Source organism: Echinops telfairi, unplaced genomic scaffold (assembly GCF_000313985.2).
Source record: "Echinops telfairi isolate 266 unplaced genomic scaffold, ASM31398v2 ScPeMD7_5592;HRSCAF=6446, whole genome shotgun sequence".
Classification (NCBI taxonomy): Eukaryota; Metazoa; Chordata; class Mammalia; order Afrosoricida; family Tenrecidae; genus Echinops; species Echinops telfairi.
The window spans coordinates 42,249,682-42,261,861 of record NW_022109491.1 but is presented as its reverse complement, the minus strand read 5'-3'; the positions used below and the strand labels follow the sequence as shown (position 1 = coordinate 42,261,861).

The 12,180-nt window shown below is 36.6% G+C and overlaps 1 protein-coding gene across 1 annotated transcript in view; it reads right to left on the bottom strand.

Annotated features, from left to right (window-relative positions):
* Positions 1 to 12,180, bottom strand: part of MACROD2 (mono-ADP ribosylhydrolase 2) — a 1,581,126-nt gene that overhangs the window by 346,669 nt on the left and 1,222,277 nt on the right. Inside the window, exon 4 of the mRNA XM_045295172.1 lies at positions 3,623 to 3,744. Coding sequence (XP_045151107.1) covers positions 3,623 to 3,744 — 122 coding nt within the window. The remainder of the gene's footprint in view (positions 1 to 3,622; positions 3,745 to 12,180) is intronic.

Here is a 12,180-nt window from a genome sequence, read left to right as displayed (position 1 = left end):
TAAGTCTCTTGCTTTCTAAAATAAATTAATAACCAAATTGACAAAAATTTAATATTTTTCTAGAATGTGCACACCAGTTTTGATTTCCTATAGCAAACAAAATACCCAACTGGTTTCCTGTGACATTCAGCTTTCTCCTCTCATTTGGAACAGAATTTCACATATCAATCCATTTGAAAACAGACTATTTTTAAATCTCAGGGTGAAATCCCCAGTCCTGTGAATAATTGTGCAAAAATTTAAAAGACCGTATCATTGGGAAGAGAACTGCAGTAGATGAAAGTGATGACGCTGACTTGAATGATTACAACCTTGTTATCGGATTGCCCTTTGGATACACTTTGTGCTTTACCTGGTTTTTAATATTTTCTAGTTTGTTTGTTTTTTCCTACTGGGGCGTATCTCTATTGTACTTTGTGGCTGTTGGTAGCCTTTTTGACTCTCTGTTATGTGTTTTTCTGTATTCCAGTATGTAAAAACCAGGTTGCATGAATCTATAGAGTCAATAAGTAGAATTAGGATTCCTCACAGTATAGCAAGAGAGATAGGGAGAGAAGGAGGGGCCGATATGAAGGAGTACAAGAATGAAGAAAATGTTCTCAAATTGATTGTGGTAGCAATTGCACAACACTGTTTGATATGATTGAACTATGAAATGGTATGAAATCTGGATTAGGTCCTAATGAAATAATTTAAAAAATCAAAGGCTGCAATAATTGGTTAGCAAAAAAAAAAAACTATGATTTTTTTAAAAATCCACAATTGCAGCATTCAAAAAGTCACTTCATAATTATAACCATGCATGCAGAGTACAGAACACATCCATGTTTACTTCTCAATGCCTCTTTATGCAAATAATTAAACCACTACTTTCATAAGCTCCCCAAACCAGCTGATTAATTGAATCTGTTAAAAAGTCAAATGTTTACCTATCTTCCTGACCCACAATTTGAACAGTTTTAAGTGAGCCAAGATATCCTGGAAAAATCAATTTAATATTGTATATTTATAGTCTGATTTTTATCATAATTTTATGTTCTTGTGTAATTACAATTTAATAAAGGTAGGAAATATTAAAAAATAAAAGTAGATGAGTAAATACCTCTAAATCCAGCTAAAAGTGATTTCTTTTCATCTCCTACTGTTAAACAAATAAAGTCCACATTTTCTTTATCCTCTTTTTGAATTAATAAAACTTAAAAAGGATGTGACATACACAGTTTAGTAAGGCAAAATAAATCTAAAAGAATTATATTTTTCAAGTTAATATACACAAAGTAAATATCAGAAAAAGAAATCTCAGCACATTTCTGGATTTATGTATTTATATACTCACACAGAGCACATTCATACATGTACATAGAGATTAAACTGGGTGCATTTTACCGATATACAGTGAAATTGAAATATAATTACTCTTCACTTAATATCTCATTATCCAAATGTCCTTATTTACCATAGTAAAATATTATCCAAATATTTTGTGCATTAAGAGTGCATGTCTGGTAGTAACAAATGCAAAGATCCCAGACTCACTGGTAGACTCTGCGTGTAAATAGAAAGGAAGGTCCTGTTACATTGTATCTCACCATCAGAGAGAAGGAAATGGGTACTTGTAGTAGTTACATAATTTGGTGTCAATTTGAAGATTAAGAGTGAAGGGTGGGGTCTAGCCTGTCAATCATTGTATAGCCAATGAGGCCTCTGTGTGGGCATGGCCTGAGAATTCTGGGAACTCTGGTATTTCCTCATTGGAGGTGGGAGACACAATCTCTCTCTGCTCACTCCCTGAAAGACTCTCTACTGACAAGACACATGGATCTATGCTGATGGCATTGAGAGCTCTGGACCTGGAGAAGCCATGTGGAGACCCCTGACAATGCTGAGATGCTTACAATGCTACTGGATCCACATGACTTCCCACTGGTCTGTGATCTTCCTGCCTTCAGCATCATTGCATTTGTTTTGTGAGTCCAAAAAGGACTTTATAGATTGGTATTGGACATATGGGTTAATATCAGACTTATGGATTTGATCTGGACTGGACTGGGATGTTTTCTCAATGTTCAATAGATCTTGTATATAAACTCTTTCTTAGAAACATATGTGTATTTATGATTTTGTTTTCTCTAGTCTACCCAGACTGCACTCCAGGATGCTGGGTAGTGCAGATGGGGGCTGAAGCCAAGGCAGTAGCAACCGAGCTTCCAGCCCTTTAGAGCCACAAAAAATGGAATGGACCATTGTCAGAGATAGCCCTGAGACAGCCGTATAGGACCCCATGTCAGCTGACAAGCACCTCTGTAGTTCCTAGCCCTTCATGAATGCCCTCTCTTGAGCAGGCACAGATAGAGAGAGCAGGCAGGCTGTGTGGAAATGGTTGAAAGTAGTGGTTGAGTGTCCAGCAGCACAGAGACCACTGAGGCCTCAGTGGAAGTGCTGGATTGTTGATTCTCATAAAAGCACAGGGTTGGAGTAAGCAGAACTGCCCAGTGATTGCCATGGGGCACTCATTGAGGACCTGTGAGTAGGTGTAAGGAGCACAGGTATTGTGCACCCCCTTTTGGCACCTTGATTTTCTGTCTATGGACAAAAGTGCCCTTGTCCCCAACACACTTACCAAGAGCATTTTGGGGTTATTGAGGGGATGACCCTGAAAATATGGGAAAGATAGGAGAGAAAGAGGGCCACAAGGATGGGGTGAATGCTGGTTCTTGGGCCACCCTAGCTCTGGAAACGCTTGCAGCCTCCTTTGTGGATGGTAGGGAATGCTGAGCTCTCTTGTGGTAAGGTGTAGAAGGAGAAGCAGCTGCGGCAAATGACCTCTGAAGGGTTCACGGTACAGATGAGAGGATGAGATGATTTGGTCATCCTGTCTTCATATAACACCAGGTTTCACACACAGCCTTCCTGGTCTTTGGAACATAATGAGGTGAAGAGTGAGGATGATGTGCATTATTAGGAGCCCTGGTGGTAGAGAGTTACATGATGAGCAGCCAACAGCAATGTCAGCAGTTCAAACAGCAAGGTCAGCTGTTCAAAACCACCAGCTTCTCTGTGGGAGAAAGACAGAGCTTTCTATTTCTGTAAAGAGTTCCAGTCTCAGAAACCCACAGGGGTAGTTGTGCCCTTTCCTAGAGGCTCACTATGCATTGGAATGAGTTCAACGGCAATCAATTTGCTCATTTGGTTTTTGAGTGTGCATTATTAGTAACTCAAAAACTCATGCTGTTTGCCTTGTTTAAACATGTGGCCACCATCTTTTCTTCTTCCAAAGATATTGGCAAAATAGAAAGAAGAAAGTAGATGATACATGTCCAGTTCTGAAATTCTGTGGTTTTAAATCATGAAAAATCATCAACTACCATGACTTGCTAAAGTGTAAAGTCATGATAACTAGTAAGTCACATAATTTGCTAAGGTCTTTAAATATAGTTTCTAGAATCAAGGATATTTAGTATTAAAGATGGTATCTTGAGATCTACAGAAAAATTACACCCATAAATTCATGCAGATGTTATTTTGCATTTAAGTCTACACTTTGGGGGGAACGGTACGAATTTCAAGAAAAGCATATAAAGGCTAACAAAAAACAAAATACAAGGAACATAAAAATACTTACAACTGATCTGATGTTATTTTCTTTTACCAGTTTCAGAGATGATTTATAGCAATTTGCAAGGTCTTCCTTGTGGGAACTATTAATATGGCCTCTAGCAATTGGCCCTACGGTATGGATGACATCTGTAAATGCAAAAATAAGGGAAGATATGAGAAGTTAACCGTTTTTCATGCAATTGTTGTTTTATTTTAGACATTTACATTGGTTCCTGGAGACATACAGGCTAAAAATTATTGGTGATTCATTTTTTTCCCTAATTTATTTACTTAGGTGGGCATGTAAAACCAATCATCAGGACATTCCTTTGGACCCTTTGCATAAAAATATCATTACATTTGGAAAGATAATAAAATAGGGTTGTTCTCCTCTTACAGTCAAAGATCTCTGATGACATAAGAGTTAAATGCTCAGCTGATTTAACACTCCCAGTTACTAGGCAGGAAAAGATGTGATCGTTGATTTCCATAAAGATGGCGGCCTGGAAAGCCGATAAGACTATTGTTTTCTGTCACAGAGTGCTGCTATGAGTCTGCATAGCACAGAAGGGAAGACTTTCAATGGCATCTTAGAGTCAACAAAGGTCAGAAGAAAAATGTCAAATTTTAATGTAAATAACTTTAAATGGTTTTCAGTGTTTGTTTCGTAATTTCATCTGTGAATTCCATCAACTTAAATTAAAGAGAAGAATCTAATCTAATATTCCAAAATACAAGTAAGCAAAATTGTTCTCTTTGGCTAAGCAGTATTGCTTAATGTCAAGAACACAATTGACAAAATTAAAAAAAAAACAAACTAAAAAATGACATACAGTGAAACAATTTTTAATTATACAAGAAATGTGAGTAATTTATTTAGCAAATCAATCACTAAATAAAAACCTGTGGTAATTTCTTGGCAAATGCTGAGAGTGCCAGCTGACATTCGACAAAGTCTCAAAATGGTGGTCTCAGCTATCAACTAGGAAACAATTTGCAAATCCTTTTCAAATAATATTAAAGATGGTATCCTGCAATCGAAATAGTCAGAAAAACTTCACACATAATCGGTGTTGACATTATGCACATGTAAGCCACGCCTTTGGAGCTGCAACAATGTAGCAGGGAAGGATAAAGGGGGAGGGACAAGGAAACAGTGATATCATTTGAAAAATTAGTTCACGTCATTCTGTAATACGAACATCTGGGGTACTTGATATGGTAAAAGAGCTGCTGTGTGGTACAAATAGGTAATGAGCTAAGCAGTTAATGGAAAGGTAGAATAATATGTAGCATTTAATACACAGCTTCTGTTTCAAGGGACCCAGAGAGGCAGAATCATAGGCCCAAAGTCCCAGATCCATGTGGGGAGACAAAAATACCAAAATGATAATCTGATTATAAACAAATCTCTTTCAAAGTGGATTTATTTTTATAGGAAATGCCATTTATCTGTAAATGTAAATTTTGGAATTTATCATAAATACCATTACTTTGGCCTCATATTTAGCAGAAATAAACATTCTACTTAAAAATTTCTGTGAAACAAATTAAACAACAACATGGAAATAGTGGGTTGATATAACAAGCTCCATACAGGGGATATAATACAAGATGCAACATAACAGGATATAGTATACATTAGACATATTTATATATTTAAAATATAATGTTATAGAAGTTACTATGTATATGAAAACTTCTTGATTTCTGTGGATCTGAAATTCTGAGAGGGTTATGTAAGGTCATATATTCCCAAACTCATTTGCCCTAACATCCCTTTTTGCAGAAAAAAAAATCACCCAGCTGCCCCCTGGCAGTGAAAAACTTTTACACTATAGTCCACAATAAAAGATAAAATATAGGTATCTGGTCTTGCAGTCCCCCTGGATTGTTCCAGTCCCCACTCCCGCTGGGGGAAGGAGGAGGGCCCACTTTGGGAATCATTGTGCTGGGTCTCAGAAGTTGCAATCAGCCAGTGACTGGCATGAAACTGTGGGGCTGTAGCAGCTAAGAGCTAAACTGTCAGCTTATTCTCTCTCTGTTCCAGACACCGCCTCCCAACCCCTCTCCCCTGAAGTTTCAGTGACTCTGCTTCTTACGGGCTAGTTTGCAATTGTTCACGGGATGATTGGTTTACAGATTGCTTGTATGATTGCCCATGACCGCAAACGCAAGTTAACGAGCAGGTAGAAGCTGTGTCATCTTTTATAGCCTAGTATTGGGAGTCACATAACATCACTCTCATTACTTATTGGTTACAAGTTTCTCCCGAATTTCTCCTTGTTTCAAATGGAGGGACCATAGGCCACTTCTTGATTGCATGAGTAGCAAAGAATTTGTAAACATATTTTTAAATTACACAATACAGGATTCCTTAGATACTCTGAACTTTATTTTGATGAGAACCTTGATGAATTACAAATGCATCTACTCCCATGGCAGGTAAATAATAATATTTTTTAAAAAGATCTGATGAAATACATTACCAATATGGAGTTCTCAGACTTACTATCTTATTAAGTAGACTGCCGATTTAATAAAAATCAGAGCTAGACCAAGATTATAATGTGATATTAATAAATGTATTGATTGTATAGACGATCTAAATTGGAGATAGCACTGCAATTGGAGGTCCTCAATGGGACTCCATAGCCCTGCATTAGCTTTGTTTCTTCTGTCTTCTGATGTTCTATCAGGAATTTGTGGGGCAAGTAAAGGACAGACACGCTGTTATAGAATCAGCCTCCCTTATTTCAATGAACAGACTTATTATCGTCCAGCTCCACATCCAAGAGAGAAGAAACAGCCTTCTTGTGATTGCAATGCTTTTTTACATCACTCAGGAAGGCCCAGAAAAGAGCAACACAATTGGTACATTTAATCAACATTTCAAATGCAGGCCCTTGAAGTGGTATGGGAAATAACAAGGCAGGCCCTTTTTTGTACTTCATCAGACTAAAGTATGGCAAGACAAATAGAACCTGCTTTTGTTCATCTATTTATGAAATCAATCAGTCTATAAATCATCCCTTTTGTTTTGAAATTATAACCATCACCTTATACTCCCTCCATATTTTATCACAAGAAATTAGTTTAAACGGCATAAAAATGAAGGGTGAGATAGGCTTTCATTCAAGAGAATAAGGGATAGAGCCCATTTTCATTTCCTGAACTGTGAATTGAAAGATGTGCAAGCGAAATATAAAATAAATATTGAAAGCCGTAGAATTATTTCCAAATATCAATCAGACTTATCCTTAGCAGAACAAATGCTACAAAAACATTTTGAGAAAAATATCAGCAAAATTAATTTTAAAACAAACAGAAGGGCACATATAGGTTGCACCATGGTTTCCATTTGAGAAAAAATTGTGCTGTATTCAAACTGCTAATGAACAGTCAAACCAATGGTAGAATCAATTACATATCACTTTTACTCGCTCCACTCCTGTATTCATAAGCATAATTGGCCTACCCAACAGAAGGCATAATGATGGTGCGCTCTGTCAATCATATTAAAATTTCATACATTTTAAGGAGAAAACCAATGCATGGGGTTAAATTGATTTCTTTTCTGGAGTTACAGCACAAAACCAGGCATTAGAGGTTGAAATTTACAAACTATTTGCAAATGATATTGGCCAATTTGTATGCTAAACATCACCAATCTATGACCTAAACCTGAATTTCAGATAACAGGAAATTGAATTACTAGCTTAAAAAGTAAGCTGCCATATCTCTACCTTTATGGCAGTGTTTTCATAGTACATTTTCTATGCTTTTTAAATTATTATTTTATATTTCAAGAAACAATTAATTGGCCATTAGGTGTTTCTTTTCAATCTGTAGCAGACATCAGTTACAACGTACTTCAGTTATCACCTTACAAGGTGTTTCTAAATTTGGATTATTCCCTCCTAGAGTTCCAGCTGCATGATAGTTTTCCAAGTTCAGAAAGGCAACAGTCATTCAAACTTGTGGAGGTGTTTGGGATAAACTGGCCTTGACAATGTTATTTTGAATCCAGTTTTCTTTGAGTCTGTCAGTTGTCCTTTGTTGTTGTTCTTCCTTGACCTTGGTAATAAGGGGCTTTTGGTTTACCTTTCTTAACCTCTTTGGCTCTATGGTTCCCAAAATAAGATATCTATGTATATGATTAAGTACCAGTAGCATAACAATATTTCTATTTTTCAGTTTTTAAAGACCCACACGATGCACTTTTGAAGATTGGATGAATACACCAAGTTCAATCTGAGGCCTGTTGCCGCGTTGCGGACATCATGAGTTGACAATTGTGCCATGCTTTGCTGACTTACAGGTTGTGAAGCTTTAACCTTAAATTATGAAAATATTATTTGAGTAAGATCTATCAAAATACTATCCTCTAGTTGAAAACAAAACAAAACAAATTCAGCTTTGATTTCCCTATCAGTTCTTCCTCTCCCATCAAATACTTATTCAAGACTGACCCTCTTGATGGGCTATGTCCTGTTTCAAATGAGACAATTTTTAGTAACCAGTTAGAATTCATGTAAAATAGATATCCTGTGGCCAGCCATTTATAGAAACTTTACAATTCCATAGAGCATTAAGGATATGTACAATACAACAGTATTATTTCAAACAGAAAGGGGTTTCAGAAAGACTGTGGGAAACAGAATTATCTATGAACACACGAACATTCACGTCATTTTAGAATGAACCCAAAGAGCACATGCATCCTAGAAGGAAATGAGTCAAATAAATGACATTTCTGGGGCCTCAATTGCAGGGGAGAGAGGAGGTGGAAGTCCAAATGGACAATATAACATTTTCAGGGAAGCTAATAGTAAGTCCTTTGTTACAACTTGCAGCCTTTTCAGAGAGATGCAAAACCAGAAACTCACAGTTTCAGAATCCCACAGGAGCAATTTTGTTATCAGTAGGGTCCCTATAAGTTAGAATCAACTCAATAGCAGTTCATTTGTTTGTTTATTTTTTTAATATCACATTATCAGGAAAGAGAAAGGACACAGATTTTCATGGGGTAAAGAAATTGTTTCCTGATCTATAAAACTGGACTAGTATCTATTTCCCTGGTTTGTTAGAGGAAATGCATCATGTACTACATGTGAGAGTACAGAGCACACTGCCTGGCAAAAGAAAATAATAAATTTTGACTGGTGTGATTATCTTTAATACTTGGATATACTCTATTCACTGGGCACCTACATTTGATGACAATAAATGTGTTTCTGTTCAAGCAGGATTGGTATTTTATTATTACATTCTCAAAATTTTCAACTCTGCATATTAACAAATTATGTTAAACTTTACATTTTACTATCAATTTTACTCTACACTGTTTCTTAGCTCATTGGTCTTTTAGAGGTGGTCTGTGGCTGCATATGCTCTAAGTCCTTGCATCTTTAAATATGTTATATTTTCTTCAGTTCTGATGCTAATTTCTGGCATGTAGGAGCCCTGGTGGTTCATGGATTATGTGTTGGGCCACTACTCACAAGGTTAGCAGTTCAAAACCACCACCTGTTCCACGGGAGCATCTGGAGCTTTCTCCTCTTGTAAAGGGTCACAGACTAAGAAACTCATAGAGGCAGCTCTACTCTGTTCTACAGGGGCTCGGAGTCATAATTGTCTCGATAGTAATGAAGTTTTGTTTTTTAATATTGTATACTCAAATTTCTAAATTAACCTCTCAGGATCTTGAAGAATTTGCTTGGTTCACTTCTAATCTGAGTTAAAAGTCAGTTTGAGTTTTGTACTTCCATATGTAAGCTGGATATTTTGCTTCCTAGGAGTTTTAGGAATGTCATGCCTTTTCTTGGTGCTATGAACTTCCAATGGCTCTAAGTATCTTCATGATAGGAATTTTCCCCCCTTTAATTATCAAGTTATCATGAATCTTTCATTATATTTGTTCTTGCTAGAATTCTTCATAGATGTGCAAGCATGGTCTGGAGTAAAGCTCAATTTCACTTGACTTTCTCTCAAATATTTTCATCATTGAACCAATAGGATTATGCCCTTGATCTTCTTATTCAGGATCAGTAAATTAGTCTTTACTGATGTTCTAGCTTTTGAAATTGCTGGTTGTGTTAATTTGTAAACATGTTTTCTCTGCATTTGCATCGTTCTCCTCCTACTGGAGCATCTTTTTCAGCTTGCACATGCTTCATATGTAATTAGTTTCTCTACCAACTTTCTTATTGACTGTCGATCCCTTTGTTGGATATAAATCATTTATAAGAAAGCTCTTTTGCTACCTAACAATACTTATCATGTCAGTTCAACTCTACCAGCCACCACATGGAAGAAAGACATGGGCATCTCATAAAGAGGTACAGACCCTGAAACCCTACAGAGAGTAATCAGGAGGACAAATGGACATGATGGCAGTGGGTTTGGATTATCGTCTACTCTAAGGAGCCCTGGTGGCACTTTGGGTCAGGCTCGCTGACCACAAGATGGGCAGTCGAAACCCAACAGCTGTTCTGTAGGAGAAAGATCTCCTCCATTGAAGTTTTATAGAGTTAGAAAAATCACAGCCCCTGTGAGTCGGGAATGGCTCAATGGCAGTGGGTTGGTGTATGTGTTTGTTCCTATACTCTACTCTGCAGTGGTATTTTCAGACCGCTATGTGCTCTTTCCGTCTTCTGCATTCCACAGATTTAAGGGAAATCTTCCAAAATGTGTTCCCAAAGCTTAGAACTTAGTTGAATTGTAATGTGGTGCAGCTTCATCTAATGAAAACAAGTCTTTCTTCGCATAAGCAGTCTACAGTGTAAAGGGAAAGTTGTTGGACATGAAGATTGTGTTGGGCTGTATGGCTTTCTAACGCTTCAGGAAGTTTGCAGACAGATGATTCTATGAAACCCATTTCTTTACATGTGACTTAGATGCAATGAAAATACGCCTTCAAGGTTGTTCCTTGGTATTTTAAAGACTGTAAAAATAGCATGTGTTTTTATCAGGTTTTTATTTCAAATGCAAATATTTCATCCCCTGGCACAGTATCTCAATTAAAGGGGCAAGAAGCAACTGCTGGCTGAGTTATACAAATTGGTATTTGGCCAAGAAATGGATTCATGTCCTTCATACAGCTAAAAACTAAATTAAATAAATTTCAAACTCTTAACATTTATTATGTTACATTGTGCTAAATTTCTATGTTAAATTTTCTGTTTCACACATTAAAAAAAAAGGATATACTACACCACACACACAAAAATCCAAGGACCAAAAAGAAAAGCAAAATAATGCATTCAATGTTTTTATGACTCAAAACATAGCCGTCCACATTGGTATAGTTATCTCAGAGTACTTCTCTTAGAACTAGTGACAGCATTGTTCAAACTAGGCCTATTTGAGACCTCAGTTTTCTAAATACTACTCAAGAAAAGAAAGTTCGAAAGAGCTGTTTATAGAAACAGAGTCATTATGCATTAATTGTGAATCTTATTTAAAATCCTAAAAAAAAATAAGATATTTATTTTTACCCCAAATATTATATTTATGTCCTTGTCACAAACTTGGCTGTTTGAATATATCCTGGAGCAGAGACTATATCAAGCAGCTGAGTTATTTTCCAATGTAGCCTTCTGGCACAAACTGTTTCAACAGCACATTTTGAGCTAATTTTAATACTTCTACTGATTTTTTTTGTTCTGGAGAATCTATAGTTAAAGTTATGACAGCACATTAATGAATTTATAAATGTGCTTTACACTATCCCTCTCACAATAAATGAATTGTGTGTGTTCTCCCTATTGGTCAATGAAAGATTCTAAAAAACACACACAACTAGCCTTCCTAATGAAATTGCCATAAACAATTTTGCTGGCAGAGCAATACAAACATATCCACAGAGCAAATCAAATAGAATGTGTTATTTCTTGTCATTTAATATTCTTCTTAAAATGGAGAAAAGCAATTATAAAGGACCAATGAAGCTGGTTTATAGGATTTCATAAGGCCAACCTTGCCCTATTTCTACGCCTAATAATCTGTGGGATGCGCCTGAAGGTTCTGAGAAGCCTTTTAGCTGCCAGAGCTGAGCAGTGGCCCAGAACTTGATAACAGCATTTCTCTTACTGATTCAAGTACCACTTTCCTGGCTCTGGATGGAGAGAAATTAAGCCAATTTTGCTTCTGGCGTGGGAGTTTTGTCACATAGATCTTTTGTATGTACATGTTTGGATAGGAAGGAGCTGGGGAAAACAATGAGACTTAGATGGAAAATAAAAGTTTGTTTCCTGTTAGGAAAATAAAATTCCCATTGGAGTGTGCTTATAATCAAATGAACACCTGCCTCTCCAGGTCAGGCTTGGTTTTATTTGCAGTTTCTAACAAAGCTGGCTTTTTGTCATCAATTGATGCAATCTGTATGGTCCCATCTGAAATTCCAGGTCCTATTAAAAATTACTCACTTTTTCAGAGATATTCCTTATTCTTATTTATGACAGAATTTTCCTGAACCAGAGTAATTAGATCACCTTAATTGTATGCATGTCTCCCTTATTCTAATGACTAGCTCTTAGACAAACTATGTTACACATAGAGGAATGCCTAAGCTTAACCATC